The following is a 19,945-nucleotide window of genomic DNA, read 5'->3' as shown; positions in this document are numbered from 1 at the left end:
GTTTTTTAATTTGATACAGTCCCCTTTGTTTATTTTTGCTGTTGCTATTTTTGCTCTTAATGTGAAATCCAAGACTGATGTCAAGGAGCTTACTGCTTATATTATCTTCTTTAAGTTTTATGGTTTTAGGTCTTATGTGAATGTAAGTCTTTAATCCATTTTGAGTTAATTTTTGTGTATGGTATAAGATAGTGTTCCATTTTCACTCTTTTGCATGTGGCTGTCCAGTTTTCCCCATGCTGTTTATTGAAGAGACTGTCCTTGACTACTGAGGTCTTGCCAAAGTTAAGGGCCAGTAGAAAGAGGCTCCCATAGGGCAAAGTTAAAACAATTTGAGCATCAGTAAGAACAATTGCAATGAATTGAAACACATAAAATAAGTTAGAATCCATGAGTTCACAGAGACACCCAAGAAATCTCATTGGTCTCACCTTTGATTAGTACAACACAACTAACTCATTCTAAAAACCAGTACATAAGGAAGCTTTCCCTGTATGAGCTGTATCTCAGGGTAACTAGTTACTTGTTAAGAGGGTAAGTTTCTTACCTCTTATAGAGGAATTCCAACTAAAACATGAAGAAAAGATAGAAGTACAATAGTATACCTTTAATGAAATTAGAGATCCAAGTAATGATCATCAGTGACTGGTTAACATCACAAAAGAGCCAACAAGAATTATGTACCTTCTGATCAAAGTACACAGCACCTAATCTTGTAAGAAAGCTGAAGTTGAATCAGTCAAGTGGGGTTGGAAGAACATGTTGAATGGCATCACAGGGATGCAATCATTACAGTGTAGGTGGTTACTGGACAAGTGGCACAGTTTCTAAACAAATAGCAAAGTTGGGGGAAAAGAGACAGGGAAACCTATAGTTTAAAAGAGACATATCAACCAATATAGGGTGTGGCCTTTATTGGTTCCTGACTAACAGTTCAGAAAGTTAAGAAACAATTGGGGAAATTTGAACATTCAAGTTTTTGCTATTAATTTTTTTAGATGTGATCGTGATATTGTTATTTTATAGAATAATCTTTTTAGAGGTATATACTGAAATGTTAGAGAAAATTACGATTTCTGGAATTTGCTTCAAAATAATCCAAGGGAAGATGGGGGAAAATACAATAAAAGCTATACTAAGTTGCTGAGTTGAACATTCAAAAATTGAAAAATAAAAGGATGTTAAGAATTTGAGTGAAACTACCAGTGTGGAAAGGCAAGAAATGGGAAGGCTTCATAGAAGGTAGACCAAGGATACCTAAGAAATGGGAAGGCAAGACTGAGAAAACAGCCACTGGAAAGGGGGACACAGACCAGGGAGGTATGACTTGAATTTAAGCAGTTAGACTGGTAGCTCCTCACCCAGGGAGTAAAGACTTGGGGCAGCGGTGATAGGGAGTGGGGAGTCCACATGATTTTAGGGGGTCTGTATGCCACTATAAAATGCAAAATTGGGAATATTATTTTTTCTGGGGAAATGGTGCATTGCTTTTACTAATTTCTTGAAGGACTCTTGTGACCAAAAAAGGGTAAAGAACCAGAGATTTCCTAAATGGGAAATCAATCTATCTTACCAGTCTAATTGCTTAAGAACTTATGATTTCGGTGGAACATTTTATTTTCCTGTTTCCTGTTATCTCAGAGTTGAGGCTTGTAATTATTAAGGCTGGTTCAGATACAGTCTTCTCTTCAGTGTGAAGATAGATTTCTGTTTCCTGACCTACTGCAGCAGAGATGGGTGTGCTGATGGTGCATTGTATGACGTTTAATCATACAAAATTGCTGGCATTTGACTGTTTTTGACCTACTGAAATGGTGTTTAGATGTTTTTTCCGTAACTGCTAAGTTATCTCCATGCTGTTCACAGACTGAGTAATGTAGGTCACATTATAGTCTTCTATCTAGGGCTTTCACTCATTTCATTGTACTTCTGAGACTAGAGGGCAGGAAAGAATACATAGGCCTTACAAAGCAGCCTTGGGACTGGAGAATGAAGTCACAATGGTGTTTGAAATAGTGAAGGGTCTTTGCTTGAAGCAGTTTATTTTAAAAATTTGTGTTGTCTCTTTGCTTCCATTCTGCTTTTCTCTTGACTGCTCCTTCTTGCTATAGAATCTCTAGTATAAATGTTATACTTAAGCTGCTCTCCCTTCTGAGTGAGGCAGACCGCACTCTTAAACTCAACACCAATTCCCACACCTCGTGGCCTTTCTCTTGCCTTCTGAAACAGCCTGCCCTGTCTATGGCGTATGTATCTTCTCTGAATAAATCTTTTACTAAAAAAAAAAGTTATACTTAAAATTAAGCCACACCCAAAGATTACTTATTAAAGGTATCTTAATAATGAAGACGTGGAACAAAGCATAGAATTGACATCTTGTTCTCCCTGTTGGTTGATGCACTGATAAAGACACAACACCTATGTGGTGTTCCTACCAATAATGACTGGACATAAGGAAATCATCAGACGAATCCAAACAAAGGGCCATTCTGTAAAACAAATGGCCTGTACCCTTCAAAAATGTCAAAATCATGAAAAGACAAAAAAGGCAAAGGAACTATTCTTAGTAAAAAGAACAGCTAAATGCCATGTGTAATCTTTGATTTGACCGTGGATGAAAAAGTTATTTAGGCAACGAGAAAAATGTTAACATAGACTATATATAATAGTATATCTGTGCTAAATTTCTTGATTTTAATAGTTGTGGGGAGAATGTTCTGTTCTTATGAGTGCTGAGATATTTAGGTTGAAGTGTCTTATGTTAAGAAAACAAATATATGTATGGAGAGGGAGTACATGAGTGTGAAAGTGCAGATGTTGCAAAATGCTAATTGAATCTTGGTGAAAGGTGTTTGTATGTGTCTAGACTTTCTAAGAATGGGTTAGAAATAAAAAGTTGAGGAAAAAAATCAACCCTACTTGGGCAAATAGCAACATAAATTTTTTTTAAGATCACATAGAAGATGAGTCAACATCAGAATTGGACTTTATACCTAGGAAGTTTAAAAGAAAGCTGCAAATTTATTCTGGTTACTCCTATTCCCCAGGATACCTCAGGCCACATTTTCAGTCCTCTAAACATTACTATTAATTTCCCCTTGAATTCTTTTTCTAATTAATATTTTTAAAAATCTTTAACCAGTTAAGTTCTAGATTCCAGGTTTGGTTTGTTGCCCCTAGTACTCTTGACAGATGAAGAGTACAATTTACACATAAACTTCAAAAATAAGACCTTTATCTTTAAAATGTAGAAACTAAACCAGAGTTTCGGAGTGGGAGAGATCGATTGATTTGACAAACAATTTGAGCGCTTATGTGCCAGGCATTTTTCTAGTAACTGGGAAACAGCAGTGAGCAAAAAAAAGTCTTTGGCCTCCTGAAACTTACATTCTGGTGGGTGTCTCAGTCCATTCTGGCTGCTGTAACAAAATAACAGACTAGGTATGTTATAAACAAAGTTTATTTCTTGCAGTTCTGAGGCTTATGTCTGAGATGGTGCCAGCATGGTCAAGTGAAGGCCCTCTTCCAGGTCACAGACTTCGTGTGTCCTCATGTGGCGAAAGGGGATCATGGATCTCTGGATCCTCTTTTGTAATGGCACTGCTCCCATTCATGAGGGCTCCATCCTCATGACCTACCACCTTCCAAAGGCCCTACCTCCTAACAGCATCACCTTAAGAGTTAGGATTTCAGCATATGGAATTGGGATGGGGGGGTGGTTGAACATTAAAAACTCAGACCATAGCAGTGGGGGGAGAACAAATTAGGTGGTTAATAATTGTTATGGAGGGGAGGGTAAGGATACGAAATGACAAGAACCTGACAGAGACAGCTGTTTTATGTTTCACATCCTTAGGAAAAAAATGAGGGATGAGTCAAGTGGAAATCTGGGGAAAGACTGTCCCAGCAATGTGGAAGTGTAGTTGGAAGGAGAAAGGTAGTGAAGCCTGTAGGCTTAGGGAAGAGCTTTGGGCAGGTAAAGTGATAATGACTGCTAACTGTTGTGGGAAAACACTGAAGTTGCAAGGGTGTAGTTTTTAACTGGGGAAGACTACTTGGGGGAATAATCCAAGTTTTCCTTTTCAAACCTATCAAGCATTTGTCACCACGAAAGGAAGAATGCACCTAAATTTAAATTCGGTTTTGCCTTTCAAGGCTGTGCTAAGTTTTATTGCTAGGTAACTGCTATGTATATTACACACGGGGCAGCTTGAGACAGTATCTGTGGGTGTCTACCCAAGTAGCTCTTCTTCCACCTTCCTAATAGAACCTATTTGTTCAGGGGATGCCTGGTTCCCTCCTCTCACTGATCTCAAGGATGAATCTTGAATGATATAAGCCAATAGTTCTTAACTGGGGTGCTTTAAATGCTTGAGGGGCTCAGTTATCATAATTGGTTAACACTAGAAGCATTTAGTGGGCAAGGGCCTACCAGAGATGCTAATTATCTTCCCCAGCATGCCCTAGAACAGTCCTTCATAAAGAATCACTGCACATCCCACAGGGTTCCCACCAAGTGTTCATGTGGCTGAAACTTCAGCCTAGCATTTTTCACATGAATCACAAGAAGTTTTTAAATGAGTGTTGACTACTTGTTTTCTAAAAATGTAATTATGTAAATAATCTCCCTAATTTCTAAGAGGTAAATTTAAAGAAATAAACTTTTAAGAAATAATGCTTAGTCACCTTTCTGGTTCTGAAGTTAGTGTGTGATACTTAAGAACCACATGAGAATTTATGACAAAGCAGCTCACTAATGATGAGAAAGCAGAAGTACAGAATCTGGGTTCCTGATAACGAGCCGCTGAAATCATACCTTAGGACTTAATACTAGACATGTTTCATCATAAGCCAATTCTGGTTAGACTTTTAGAGCACAAAGTGGCTTGAAAACATGAGGCCTGGTTTTCAACATTCCAAACCTAAGATGGGGCTAGAAAGGAAAAGAAAACCCTCCTGAACCAAACTTATCCTTAGTGATACTTATTAAATTTTGAATTTGTCTGTATTTTTAGCCAGTTAGAAAAATCCCACTTGACTCTAGGTCAGAAACTGGGAAATGTGATTCATGCCATTGTTCTGGAAGCTGAATCTCAGGGCTTCAATCCTTACCAACAAGAGATCAAGATGCTTTTCATATTTATTTATTTTTTAAAAAATCCAGAATGGATCAAAAAGAACAATCATTAAGGATACAGATACCAGACATAGGCCAAAGGGTAGCTAGAAAAGTATGCCATAGGAAAGTGGGAGCCTTTTGTTTTAAAAGCTAGACCTAACATAAATAGCAGCTAGTTTAGTTTTCCATTAATCTAGCTTACCCTGCCCTAACTCCCAACATGGCACAGTCCCTTGCAGGGACTCAGCTGAAGAATCCCTTATACACACAGGCTGGTACAGCAAGTACTCAGATAACTAGATGGATCTCATCCCACTGTGGTCTCATTCCAGGTCTATGCTTGACTACCTTCATTGTGTGTGAGATGGTTTCACCTCTTGAAAATATGGCTACTTCAGCACAGAACAAGGTTAAATCTTTCTAATGATCAATAAATCATCTTCCCCTCCATTTACATGCAGCTGAAAAATAGTGACAGGCTAGGAACAGAACACTGTGAACTTTGTACTGTTGGGATTGTCACTCATTAAATGATCACTAATGGTCACTAAATTTACATATTAAGGAAATTATATATAGAATACTGCAAAAACACAGTAAAAGTCTGAAGTTTGCCCATTTCTGCTCAGGAAATCCCTTCACTCCCAAGCATAACATGTTGTTCAACTCCAAAGTTTACTGCTGTTACTGTTTCTCCTCCTTTTGATTTTCCTTTTGTTCCCCAGTGCCAGAACTTCCAGAGCCTTCTCGCTCAGATGCCATCTGTAAGAAAACATGTGAGAGCCACTCATACAATGTTAAAGCTGACAGTTTGCTCTCTGATGCATTAAAAATCAAAGAGCCATATCCTGCCTATTCCACTCTCCCTCCCCTTTCCTTGTACACTGTTGGTAGTTTCAGAGATTCCTTCCCTTTGACCTCACCCTCCCAAAGCAGAGTAAAGAAAGCAGGAAGGATATTTCCAACTCCCACACTCCCACTTCTATAAATGGCTGTGCAGTAGCCATCAGTGACAATAATCCATAGCAGTTACATCAAGTTAGGAGCAAAATACTCATTGAGGAAGAACACCTTTGTACCTTTTTGTATGCCATTTCAAAGAGTTTCAATGACGCTTGCTGAAGGGAAGATGCTGCCTGCCTTATGTTTTCTCCTGTTTCACTATCTTTTCGAGCCAGGAGTTCCCTCATTTTGGAAATCTCTTCTTTTAGCTTGTTGCACTTAAAAACAAAACAAAGCCAGACTCACTTTATCTGGGTTTCTTTTTCCATAACACACAGCAAAACATTCAAAAATGTTTTTTTAAAAACTAAATTCCTATTAATACCCACACAGAAAAACAAATTTCACTGGCACTGGTAACATTGCCTCTCAACTTCTCGAGCTATTTTAAGAGTTTACCTCATCAGCCGGCAATTGGTCCTTGAATTCTTCCATCTTGGTTTCTGTGTCATGAATGATTCCTTCAGCCATATTAACTGCTTCAACTCGTTCCTAAGAGAATTTTAAAATGTAGTATGAAGGGGGAGGGTATAGCTCTGTGGTAGAGTGCATGCTTAGCATGCACGAATTCCTGGGTTCAATCCCCAGTACCTACATTAAAGTAAATAAATAAACCTAATTACCCTAGCAATGTAGTATGAATAAAGACTTCCAATCAACCGGTTGACTGAATGTCCTCAGTAGTATACATGGTAACATACTAAGTATACATAGTAACTCACTAATTTGCATAGTTACAGAGTAAAAACAGCAAGAGGGAGAAATCACTGTCTGGGATGTCTTTTAAAGGACTTTAGATTCTGTAACATAAAAATTTTGATATGGGAAGACTGAGAATAAGTAAGATAGAATTCCACACTTAAGTGAGCCAGGTAATCACCTTCTTTCGCCGGTCTTCCTCAGCATACTTCTCTGCATTTTTAACCATATTTTCAATATCATCTTTGCTTAAACCACCAGAAGACTGGATCACAACTGTAGTGAAAAGAAGACACCTCATTATTTCCCAGGTAAAATTATATACCTCCTCCTCTTCTTAAGAAAAAAAATCCTCCTGCTCAGGGTAGCCAATTTTGATAATGATTATGAAGAGGAATATCCTGTTGTCCTATAATAAGGGGAAGGAAACCAAGAGCCTGAAATATACAAAGACCAATTGTCCTGCCTACCAAAACTTCAGCAGTCGAGAGGCTTGGTGCTTGCCTGTTTTGGGGAACAAACACACTTGTTAATATGACTCATAACCTAGGAGAAAGGGGGCAAGAGGACTCATCCTCCTCCCCTGAGGCTAGGGGAAAGAGATGCACAACAAAAGGGTCTAACTGCCCACAGAGAGGAACTCTGAAGTCCCTCACCTCACTCTTACAGTCCGATAAATAAGACCACTTACTCTGCTGCTCGCGTCCTGTACCCTTATCTTTGGCAGAAACATGCACAATCCCATTGGCATCAATGTCAAATGTAACTTCAATCTGAGGGACTCCACGAGGGGCTGGAGGAATTCCAATCTAGGATAAATACCAGAGTAAGCTCTTCTCACAAAGGGGTCCAGTGCTCCATTTCCAAAACCTATATGGTCTTCTGGGGAACAAATTACTTGGGAAGGAACAAGTGAAACCTTCACTTAATTAAATGTACAAAAACACAAGTTTGTAAGTGAGGGCAGTAGTTTCATTGCTGCCTGAAATAAACAGAACTCATACCAGTGAAGGTTGACTATATAGCAAGTAACCATAATGGCTGCATGTACCGGAGGAGACAGAGTGAGAGCAAACCTCTCTATCGTTGTTCATCTTACCAAGAAGCAACAAGCAATGCTGACAGAAACCAGTAACATCATCAAATGTCTTTAAAAGTAGTAATGAGAAATTTCTTCAAATAAGCACTGTTTATGAACTATGTTAAGACAGCTTTGTCTATCAGTAGTTTATGGTAATGTTAGGAAATGGAGTAATCTAACTTTACTATGAAAAGAATGAGAAGCATAATCAGGACTCCTAATACCTACCAAAGTAAACTGTCCAAGAAGTTTGTTGTCTCCAGCCATCTCTCTCTCACCCTGACACACTTTAATCTCCACTTGAGTCTGTCCATCAGCAGCTGTAGAAAACACCTAGGGAGAAGGAAACTTCCTGAGTTGGCAGCCTGATTAAACTACTCTCCGTTGCAAAGTGCAAACCAAAGGAAGAAATTCACATCCCGACTATGGAAGAGTGCTAATGTACACCATGTTCAGAACAAAGGCTTAATGTCTTTACAGAGGACAGGAGTAGGATTAGCACAGCCAGAGGGCATACAATAGCTATTGTTTCAGCTAAGCAGATGCATTGTACAAAGATGCAGCATTAGCACAGAAGGCCTCAAGAGAAGAAGCTATAAAAAGATGTTGAAATATGCTCATCCAGGGAAATGGGTCAGAGACAGGACATGTATTTTGGGCTCACAGTAACGAAATAGCCATACTTTTCTTCAGAATGGCAATATATCATTGCACCAACATAGCAATAACTATAATTGGGGGGGGATGTAAAAATTGGGAAAGTTAGGAAATAATTCTTAATCCAAGGCCAAGCTATTTTCCAAATACCACTAGCCTGGTATCTCAGAACTCCTATCATTCACTAGGAAGACAAGCATACTCCCCTAGGTCTCAGCCAAGCCATTCTTTTCACTGCCTTTGAGAACAATCAGGAATTTAGTCTCAAATGATGAGGCTCTTTTTGGCAAATCATTACAATCCTGTGAAGGAGATACTATTGGGAAAGCTCACAGAAGTGGCTGTGATCACGTCACTCACAGAACCAAGTGTATCTGTGACGAGGTAAGGAGGGGCAACTCTTACCTGGCTCTTCTTAGTTGGAATAGTGGTGTTCCTGTTAATAAGTTTGGTGAAGACACCTCCCAGAGTCTCAATACCCAGAGACAAGGGAGTGACATCTAGGAGCAGCACATCTGTGACATCACCAGCCAGAACTCCTCCCTGAATGGCTGCTCCAATGGCCACAGCCTCATCAGGATTGACAGCTTTACTTGGGGCTCGGCCAAAGAGATCCTGCACAGTCTGCTGAACCTGAGCACCAAGAAAAAAGAATTTTGTCACCCACTACTTAGAGCAATTGCCTGAGAAGGGAGGAACAGCAGATGTGTCCCAAGATCCCACCAAATCTCAGGACAGGTTGCTTCAGATCCAGTGTTTACTCAAATTACTATTTTGTAGTTGATTTCTTGTCAATGAGTTAAGTACATCGTGTGGGTAACATACTTAACTAGTATCTCATTTATAATCCTTTTAAATTTGGGAACAATTGGTATAAGTTTTGTTATCTGGTTTCCCAAACAGTGCTCTAAATTAGAAATAGGAGGTACAAGGCAAGGGAACTTAAATTCTTATGGTTCAGGTACTTTACTACATATCAACTAAAAATCAACTTAAAAGAAGCAGTATTAATTCCATAATTCAATACTGGTGCTAATGTGGTACATTTCCCCTCCTGCTTATTTCCCTAGTGCTAGGAAAAGGTGCTATTTGAATAACACCTAGGTTAATTGTTAACATAAAGATATCTGCCTGATTCAAAGCTTCTCTTTTTTACTCTAGATTTATTGTATATAAGTACTCCAGAGCAAGATTGTAAAAATCAAGGCCCAAGACAACTCTATTCAACCTATGAAGAATTATGCCTTCAACAAGTACTGTGCTCAGTCATTAGTTTTCCACACACCTGTCTTTTCAGAATGATGTGTTGATAAAATGCATCACTGCACAAATTTTTGTTGAAGAGATGCAATTAGAAACCCCACACACTGTGCTGCAAAACATAGGTCCAAAACTGCCACCAGAGAATAGTTAGTACCAAGGTGTTAAGATGTCTGACCTTAAACTTTCATTCCTAAAAACTCTGTACAACTAAAGTTCAGGATCCTCCCTGCTACCACCCCAAAGACATTCTCCCCTTCCTAATCCTTTTTAAAAACACCCTTTAAGAACTCTTTAGCGAAGACACAAATTCATCCCCCTTTCAGGTCAGCGTGACAGAAAGGCCACATATTCATGACCCTACACAACATAAGCCATATGCTGTGTTTTAAGAAATCATGTGTTGATCCTCTCTGCTCTCCATGCCAAGAATTCCACGGGTCCATACCTTGGGCATCCTAGTCATGCCACCAACAAGAATTACTTCTCCTATATCACTCTTGCTCACTTCTGCATCTTGCATGGCTTTCTGGCATGGGGCAATGGTCCTTTTAATTAGATCAGTTACAATCCCCTCAAACTGCGCCCGGGTCAGCTTCATATTCAAATGTTTGGGTCCAGAAGCATCCATTGTAAGGTATGGCAAGTTAATGTCAGTCTGCAAAGGAAGCAGGGAGACAAATAGTTAAGTTTCATCATTCCCTTCAATGAAAGACTACACTCTAGGAAAGGAAGGCTTTGAAAGTGACAGGGAGGGTCTGACACACTAAATCAATGGCTACCAAAGACAGTGACTAAGATTCAACCTCTTATATTCCCAGAAGTTAATACTATAGAATCTGTTATTAACAATAAAGAACGGAATAGAGAAGCAGGAAAAATCCTCCATTTAGGAGGTGAAGAACTGTCTTGCCACTACACACACATTAAGAACCACACTACTGTGTTCTTTAACCAAGTTAAAAACACTCCATGTACATGAAGAAAAATATCAAAGGTATGCTCTGAACCAAATAATGTGCCACCAAACCAGGGCTTTGTAAGTTTCAGAAGATGGTTAAGAAAGGTGCAACAAAAAAACTTAAGAAATACAAGGACCGACTACTCCTATCACATCGACAGAGAGCAACTAACACTTCTACAGTCACACCATATTAACATCTAGTATTTAATAAACCACAAATCCAAGTAAGGCATGGATTAGGACTATTCAGACTAACAAAACTCACTACTACACATCACAAACATACTTGCATTTTTCTCTAAAATTAATAACTATATGCTTTATATATGCAGACATCCAAGATTTATATAAAAGGTTGCAGATATAAAGACACTAAGTTCTTAGGGATGAGAATAAATACACAAAGCTGGGGGAAAAAATGCAGAAACAGGTGTCCCAGAGTTGAGCCCCCTGAAAGAGAATTACCTTATGCCACCCCTCTAACTTCACATCAAATCAAGGCAAATGGAATAAAGACTGAGGGGAACAAGTCCTTAAACCACGTTTCTTCAGGTGAGGTGCCCTGGACATTTAAATGCTTAATATTGAGAGTTAACACACTTTCTGTAGAAAGTATTATTGGACATAGTTTCAAGAACGACACTGACAATCTCCTCTTTCTTCACACAATGTTAACAAACCAAATCAGAAAATAAATTTACCTACATCAATGGAATTCAAAAGAACTTTCTGTGGCAACGGGAATCTTCTCTATACATGCTGTTCAAGCCAGCAGCAACTAGCCACATATGGCTGAGTACTTGAAATATAGCTAGTGTAACTGAAGAATGGAATTTTTAAAATTCTTAATTCTAACACCCACATGTGGTTACTGTATTAGTGCAGTTTCATACACAAGTTAGTGACAAACTGAAAAACTCCAGGACTCTCCACCCTCTAAAGCAAGTTCATCATGAAGTTTTGTCCCTCCCCTCTCTCAAATCTAATGTATCTTACTACTACACTGTAGTCCAAGTTCTTCCTCTCTCACCACCAGGTGTGCTGCAATATACATTAGCTTCCCAACGTTTTCCCACACCCAGACTGCCACAGCGCTGCCCCATGCCCAATTCTCTACTCCACCTCAGTGTGCTTCCCCAAATATGACCATGTTACTGCCCCTACCTTAAAAATTTTCAGTGGTTTGTACCCACCTCAGGAAAGACACAAAATCCCTAATCTATAAAGCCTCTAGCCTCATCTTCTATGCCTCTCCTGCTCATCAGCCACACTGATACTTTCTCACATCCTCACCCAAAACCTCATACTTAATTTGACCCTTTACCTTTGCCCAATCAACTCACTTTTCAGAGGCTATCCTTATTTCGTCAAACACCTCTGTGAGTTTCCTGTTTTAATGATAAACTTTGCCCCTTTTTAAAACACCACATTAATAATTTACATTAGGAGTACTACTTTCTATTTATTACGTTATCATAAGCATGTTATATGTATTAATTTACTAATCCTCACAACTCTAAGGGAGAAAGTAGCACTAATTATCCTCATTTTACGGACAAGAAAACAAACAGAAATGTTAAGTAATTCATCCAAGGTCGCCCAGCTAATAAGTAATGAAACAGAAACTTAATCTGTAGGAGTCTGCCTGCAGAGTCCGTCTTAACCTCTACATTACTTCTGATACTTATTAAATATTCTAATTAACATCCACCTCCCTAAACCATACTGTAAACTCCACAAGGGTAATAAGTGCTTCTAGAAATTTAACCTACAGACTTACAATCACACATGCACAAATGTCAACGTACAAAGATGCTCAATATACCTTACTGTAATAGCAAAATGCTGGAAAACCATCCAAAATGCCTATCCAAAGGATACAGCCACAGTAAAACCAACCAACCTCCCACTCCAAAACCTGTCAATTATAAGCCATCCTCTGGCAATGCCATGTGTTTCAATCCCAACCATCGTGTTGCAAAGTTCTGACAGCAGGGACAAGGCAATACCCAACAACTTCATGGATGGCCCTGTACAACTTTGTCATTCCTCATAGCTACTTAAAAAAAAAAAGTTTGACTAAAGGTCACCCACCTTACCCAGAGACAGCTGCTACAAACACCCCTTCCATTCCCAGAGTGGGTGATCAAACAAACAACTAAAATAGCCACAGGCTGCTTTCCTGCTGCCACCTAAGAACTTAGAATTAGATCTCCTGCCTTCCATCTTGTTATGTCCCTGGATCTGGACCTAACATATTATTGTTTTTAGTGATTAATGCAAAGTGAAGCTTAATCTCTCAAAACTGGAGCAACATAGCTGACACCTTAAACAGATTCTGAGCAAATCTGATGCTCACAGAAAACATGTACAAATACATATACCCCAGCCTTCAGCCAGGTTTCATAGCTCACTTTCTAGACTGATGATGCAAATAATTAAATAAAAGACAATTAAAAACATCAAAATACAAAAACCCCAATTAAAAAACAGATAGAAGAACTGAATAGACATTTTCTAAAGAAGAAATGTAGACTGTTAAAACCAATACCTTTAAATTAAGGCAAATAAGTGTATTCAGTGTCATTCAGGTCTCAATAAAATTATTTGGCACCAGTATACATAACCTCTGATTTGGGTGCTTAACAAATTTCAGTTCATCCATAAAAAAACATAATGCCCATTTACTAATGGAAAAGCTTTTTATACCAAGCAGAAAACGGTTAAAAAAAAAACAAACAACCAAAATCCTGATATACCAATTAGAATACGCTATTCAAGTAAACTCAGGATGAAAAGATCCACCAACACTGCTGGAATTTGTCCACTCTCACCTGCACAGATGAAGAGAGTTCACACTTGGCCTTCTCAGCGGCTTCCCGAACCCTCTGAAGGGCCATGTTATCTTTGGTCAAATCAACCCCTGTCTACCAAGTGAAGACACAGTATTAGTGCATGAGATAATGAATACTGAATTCCAATGATAAGCTGTAACAAGACAAAATAGACCCATACCTTTATAAGAAACCAGAAATTACTTATTACCCTTTAAAATCTATGGGGAAAAGAAGACCTATTCTGCAAAAGCTATCTGTGTCTGGAGTCAGACAGCTGAACTGTTCTCAGTTCTTTCCAATTATGGAAATCCTATGAAGTGCAGCTTCCACAGAATTCTAGCTCAAAGAAAGGAGTTCCCACAGTTCGTTTTCCAATATACATATGCCCCGCTTTTTGAAAAGTTCACTTTACACCACTTTACTTTTATAAAAGATCTACACTAGTTACCTGATTTCACTAACCAAATGAAACTCGAAAAGGATTCTCACTTTTATAAAAAAGGCAAAAAGCACAAAATAGTATTCAGCATTTGCTTTGCAGTTAGCAGTTACAGAGGCAAAGCACATGCCGAGAGCAGCACCACCAAGCTCCTTCCCCAGAAACTACACTCATCATCTGAGCATCAAGCCACCAAAGCTTTGAACTGCCAACACAAGCATTTATTCTGTGCATCTATTAACAAAATATGTCTTAAGAGAATTGCTTGTTTCATAAGAACACTCCACTTTCAGATAGTGGGGGAAACCTGTACAGTCATCCCGCAGTATCTCCAAAGGATTGGTTCCAACACCTCACTTCCAATGTAGATACCCAATATCCAAAAATGCTCAAGTCCTTTGTTATAATACGCCATATTACTACTGAACACCAAGTACTATATCCTTTTAATCTGTTGTTTGTTCCCAATTTGAAGCTATAATAACCAGAACAGTTCAGTGCACACATGAAACTGGAACACATTTTCAGTGGTCTTTTCAATGCTCAATTAAGGGTAAAAAAATCATAAAGCAAACAGCAATCTGAACAAATTCTCAGTATCCCAATGTCTACATATTAACCACAGTGGTAACTAACCTCTCTTTTGAACTCCTTTACAATGTGACGTAGCAAGGCCTGGTCAAAGTCTTCACCACCTAAGAAAGTGTCTCCATTGGTGGACTTCACCTCAAATACTCCTTTTTGAATTTCCAGTATGGAAATATCAAAAGTTCCACCACCTAGATCATACACAGCAATGCTAGAAAGAAAAAAAAAAAAAGGCCTTCAAGAACAAAATCCATCACAGGGTCTAAGTTTCAATAACTAATATAACATAACCTTGGCTATTTCCCGCCCTGGGTATAATTATGAAAGTTGATAACTACGTAAGTGACATATATTTTAACATGTAGCCCTAACAGCAACATATAAAACACACATATAGTTGAAATGAAATGAATTCAACTTTTAAGAGCAAAAACTACTCTTTCGGATGAATACTTGTCAACAGGCTTACCAAGGGGGGAAAAATGATCATATCCAGTACTTTAAAAAAACAAAAAACCAAAAACAACAAAGGAACAATCTTGAAATGAATAGAAAAAAAGACCACAAAAGTCTTAAAGAAGGTCAAGGCATTTTTAGTCTAAGGATAAGGCTCAATCACTAAGAAATCAAAATGATGATTTAGGCTAAGTTTCAAGTGTTCATGAACCAATTCAGAACTCAATTTCACAAATCTAGGTAGAATTTACCACACCAACTTACATTTTGTCTTCTGATTTGTCCAGACCATAGGCCAAAGCAGCAGCTGTGGGTTCATTTATTACCCGAAGCACATTCAGTCCAGATATCTGGCCAGCATCCTTAGTGGCCTAAAGAAAAAGAAAAAAGCATTTTCCACCCTTTTATCCCAATACCATTAACTTCCTGAATAAGAATGGTAACTGAACTCACCTGTCTCTGAGAGTCATTGAAATAAGCTGGAACTGTGATCACAGCATTTTTTGCTGTATGCCCCAAGTAATTTTCTGGAAAAGAACCAAAGAATACAATTTAATCATGAGAATCTGTCAGATGAAAAAGGCTACAATTATTAATGTAACCTAACAACAGTGTCATCCTCTTCAAGTCAAACAGCACCCATTAGCCTTTTTAGAATTAGATCTAACATGTAGAGACATCGTGGGAAATACTCCCATTTTAAAGGCAATGGTTGAAAACCCAAGATCTCACCTTTAACATGTTAGTTAAGGTTCACCAGCTACAATGATCTACTTGTAAATTTAAAAGAGCCACTAGTTTCTTAAATGGGAAGTTCTAAGTGTCACCTAGTCTTTTAGTTTCCCTCTGGAAAAAAGAGCAAGCAAGCCACCATTAGGAAAACTGGGGAGAGAGATTTAATTTGCAGGGAAAAGCATAAAGAGTAACAAAGTTTTGCCATTCCTAAGTCTTCTGCATAAAAGCCACAAGAGACTCATCCAAGAGATACTGGAGTACAGAAGTGAGTGATCTCAGAGGAAACATCCAGTCCTTTGAACTTTCACATATATGAACTAAACTTTCTCACCTGCAGTCTCTTTCATCTTCATCAACACAAATGCTCCAATCTGACTTGGGGAATAGAGTTTTCCATGAGCTTCAACCCAGGCATCACCATTAGAGGCACGGACAATTTTAAAAGGAACATTTTTACTGAAAGACACAAAAGTTATGTTTGAGAAAATGTGCCAGCATGACCTACTGTTAGGTTACCATACACCATGAAATCCCATCTTCCACCCCAAGAGAGCCCATGGCCAACAAATGAGAACTTCAGGAATTCACTTAATGAAAACTTTTAGAAAGAAATAATTAACACGTAAAAACATCCTGATGAAACCTGAACACTTTACTTCTCACCAAAGATTTATGCAGCTGCTCTAGAAAAAGATTACAGAGATACCATGTGACCCAGCAATTCCATTACCAGTATCTACCCAAGAGAAATGAAAACGTATGTTCATGCGGAAACCTGTACACAAATGTTTATAGTACCATTATTTATAAACAGCCAAAAAGTGGAAACAACCCAAATGGCCATTAATATATGGGCGAACAAAATGCACTGTGTATGCATACAATGGAAGATTATTTGGCCATAAAAAGGAATGAAATACCTATACATGCTACAACATGGATAAATCTTGAAAACATACCTGATCAGCACACAATGGAGCCTATGCCATTATCTGCCTTATGTGTTTAACATCAATTATCATGGTCTAGGAATGATTAACCAAATCTTCATTTATCATGTCACACATAGCAAAGACCTAATCTGTGAAGGCAGAATTGAGATTTCTTGAGGATGACCCTTTTAGCAGGGGCAAGGCCTGCCCCAGGGATCCTGCTGGTAAGATTCTTCTGTGTAGCCTTTGGAAATAAATACATTTTTGTTATTACTCACATGTCCTTCTGTACTTCAGGGTCATCATATCGCCGGCCAATAAGACGCTTGGTAGCATAGAAAGTGTTGTTTGGGTTGGTGACAGCCTGTCGCTTGGCTGGCATGCCAACAAGTCGCTCACCATCTGCCGTAAAGGCCACAACTGAAGGGGTGGTTCTGGCACCTTCAGCATTCTCTAGCACCTAAAACTCCCAAAGACAAAATGAGGTTCCAGTCACCATCAGCGTCTCTGTACCAATCATTAAGACACAAAATAGTCACTTAAGAACAGTACTTCATGGGCATGCTTTTCTGCTCTGTGAATGCTGATACAGCAAGCAAGTACCACTGGAGACTGAAACAACTTGTAACTAAGAACCACCACCAAAAAACAGGATCAATAAATATAAATCAAATATTTCACACTCAGTGTTGGGACAAGGTAATCTTTCCTTTCATGTGGAGAATCAAATCTACTTTTAATTTTTTTTTTGTTAAGGCGCAAGTTTCAGGAATTAAAAAGAAACTGCCGAGAAGCAATTCAAAAATACAAGTGCTACAAAGTCTTGAGAAGAATTAGTTGTGAATAAAGGTTTTAGGAACAAAGGAGGCTTCAGAAGGAAAAGCCTCTACCACAGCAGGAAGTCAACAATATGCTTTACTTAGGATGCAGCCCAGGCATTATTTGGAGTTCCACTTGCTTCTAGACTGCTCCTGCACCTCCAGCCTTGGTTAAACTGACTTACAAAAATGCACGACTTTAATTATACAAGTAATCAACAGTACACATCCTTCCAATGCGTCCTGATGGTAATTTAGTAGTCTTATCACTACACTAGGACACACTTAAATTTTGCAAAGTCAAATACATTCGAATATCAGCAGCATACAATTAAGCACAAAGATCCTTAGGAATCATCACAAGAGTCTTAAGAATTTAAAAGCAGCTCTTAAAATGTCCTTTACCTACTAGCTACCACTATGTGATCCAGAACTTCCAATCATACTCACCTTTGCTTGTTTACCTTCCATAACTGCCACACAGGAGTTGGTAGTACCCAAATCAATACCAACAACTGCTCCCTTGATTGCTTCTGATCTGTAAGACATTTAAAATGCTAAGATTATTGTTACCCTTATAGAATTTACCAAAATGCTTGTAGAGATACTTAATACACTTACGCATAGTCCCGCCTTGAAACAATTCTAAATGCCTCATGACTAAAGCCATTCCAGCCATCCTTTGGGGAAAAAAAAAAATTGCATCAGCCATCAACCACATATGAAAGCTTGGGCTTGTTTTTTAATCATTCTTCAGAACACATGAAAGTTTGACTTTCATTCACTTAACCAAGCAGCTCCATGTATAAAGTATTTCATGTATAATAGGTATTGTAATAACAAGTTTAATAAGGTATAAATTTTCCAAGTAAGTCAGATAAAATTAAGTAGATATAAAATTGTCCTGAATTACATTACCAAAAGGTCCCTCAACGTTGGCACTATTGATTTCAAAAAAATCTTCGCTGGGACATAGGCTGTTCTGTACACCTTAGGATATTTAGCAGCAGGTATTTATCCTGGGTCTTTACAACTAGAATCTAGTAGTAATAGGACTACCCAGATTGTGACAACCAAAATTACCTCGACATTACCAAATATCCCTGGGGGAAGCCAAAAAGCGTTACAAGATATTACTCAACTTAATTATCAGGAGCATTGTCCATCTAAGCCCCAAACATGTGAGTTGCAGGCAGCAATGTAAATTACCCAGACACTTCCCCCAATCTCGCCAAGCAACTACTTTAAGGAGAGTAGAATTAGAAATCCCGTGGAGTAAATACAGGGAAAAAAAATTGTCAGGAACGACCTCCAATCAGAATAAAAGACCCTTGTTACATCCTCGCCTCAGGCTACTTCCAAGCTTCCTTTACCCAACCTGAGTGCAAGGAGACACAATTACTATTCCTTCAAAACGTATGTTTTTGTTCTTACACCATAATGAGCAACCAGTCTGTGGCCTTTTCGTGATTTGCTTTTTTTTCTGAAATAACGAAGGACAATCTTATACTAAAGATTCTAGGGAATTAACTAGTCAAATGTTCCTAAGCAAAAAAAATCACACTTTGATTTTCAATTAATTGTTTAAGTGTTTTTCCTTCCTTCATTACATCAAAGCAGCGGAGTCCTTCCACACTCTATTTTACAGAGACTAATCGTCCCTCTATTTATAGGTGAAGATAAAAACTAGAGCAGCGGTTCCCTCCAGATTACGTCTTTCGCCCTCAAGACCAAAGCTGTCTCATTAGTCACAAAAGAACTGTCAGGACCACTAATTGCTACTTCAAGGAATAAAACTCGCAAAGGGCGTGACTCAGCAGGACCAGATACACGGGGAAAAAACCATCAACAAGGCCTTCAACCGGCAGCATTGATAACTGCAGGTCCGTTATTTCCCATCTCTCCTCGTCTGCTCCGGAGGATTTTGACCCCAAAGGCCGCGGCCTGCCACAGAGTCCCAAGGCCGTAAGCCCCTTGGGGAAGGCCGGGCAGTTCTTTACCTGGTGGCGAGCGGCCGTGGGGCCCCGGGAGGCTGCGGCGCCGACGAGACGGGCTGCTGCGGCTCGGCTCGCGCTTATCATGGCTGCTAAATGGTGGAAGTACGAGGCAACAAGCGGGCGCTCGTAGGGCCAGGAGTTGCGCGGAGCAGTGGTGTTAGCGATTCTGGAAACCTCCAACCACGTGGGGTGGGGGGCGGGGATTGATCGTTGTGCCTGGAAGCCCTCTCTTCCGCTGAGGCGTCGCCCGCGCTGCCTGATCAAAGAATACTTGAACGCCGCTCCCAGAGTAAGGGTGTATAGCTAATATGCTTTGTAGCATGATGGTTGGAAAAAGCGTGTCCTTCCTTGCCGGCTGGGG

The 19,945-nt window shown here is 39.1% G+C and overlaps 1 protein-coding gene, 1 long non-coding RNA gene and 1 other non-coding gene across 3 annotated transcripts; 1 reads left to right on the top strand and 2 right to left on the bottom strand.

Annotated features, from left to right (window-relative positions):
• Nucleotides 1-5,128: 5,128 nt before the first annotated feature.
• HSPA9 (heat shock protein family A (Hsp70) member 9) lies at nt 5,129-19,779 on the bottom strand. Its single transcript, XM_006204582.4, has 17 exons — nt 19,588-19,779; nt 18,209-18,267; nt 18,038-18,125; nt 17,048-17,229; nt 16,169-16,293; nt 15,556-15,629; nt 15,367-15,473; nt 14,695-14,857; nt 13,617-13,709; nt 10,267-10,476; nt 8,964-9,191; nt 8,130-8,234; nt 7,512-7,629; nt 7,002-7,096; nt 6,521-6,613; nt 6,199-6,339; nt 5,129-5,881 (listed from the first exon to the last, which is right to left on the bottom strand). The coding sequence occupies exons 1-17, from the start codon at nt 19,666-19,668 to the stop codon at nt 5,804-5,806; spliced, it is 2,040 nt and encodes a 679-aa protein (XP_006204644.1). The 5' UTR covers nt 19,669-19,779; the 3' UTR covers nt 5,129-5,803.
• On the top strand, nt 9,187-9,889 carry LOC140692068 (uncharacterized). Its single transcript, XR_012067647.1, has 2 exons — nt 9,187-9,296; nt 9,720-9,889. It is a non-coding gene; the product is annotated as an uncharacterized lncRNA (long non-coding RNA).
• On the bottom strand, nt 9,816-9,886 carry LOC116278216 (small nucleolar RNA SNORD63). Its single transcript, XR_004187613.1, has one exon. It is a non-coding gene; the product is annotated as a small nucleolar RNA SNORD63 (small nucleolar RNA).
• Nucleotides 19,780-19,945: the final 166 nt, after the last annotated feature.

This window comes from Vicugna pacos, chromosome 3, assembly GCF_048564905.1.
Source record: "Vicugna pacos chromosome 3, VicPac4, whole genome shotgun sequence".
Taxonomy (NCBI): domain Eukaryota; kingdom Metazoa; phylum Chordata; class Mammalia; order Artiodactyla; family Camelidae; genus Vicugna; species Vicugna pacos.
Note: the sequence above shows the minus strand (reverse complement) of the source record. Positions and strands in the feature narration are given on the sequence as shown.

What these genes read in the sequence shown, in the direction of transcription:
- HSPA9 (XM_006204582.4), bottom strand. Translation starts at nt 19,668, where the DNA reads ATGATAAGCGCGAGCCGAGCCGCAGCAGCCCGTCTCGTCGGCGCCGCA. An exon ending in TGGAAGGTAAACAAGCAAAG is followed by an intron (nt 17,230 to 18,037) that starts GTGAGTATGATT and finishes TGGGAGTTTTAG; the next exon opens with GTGCTAGAGAATGCTGAAGG. An exon ending in AGGAAGACCGGCGAAAGAAG is followed by an intron (nt 6,614 to 7,001) that starts GTGATTACCTGG and finishes AAATTCTCTTAG; the next exon opens with GAACGAGTTGAAGCAGTTAA.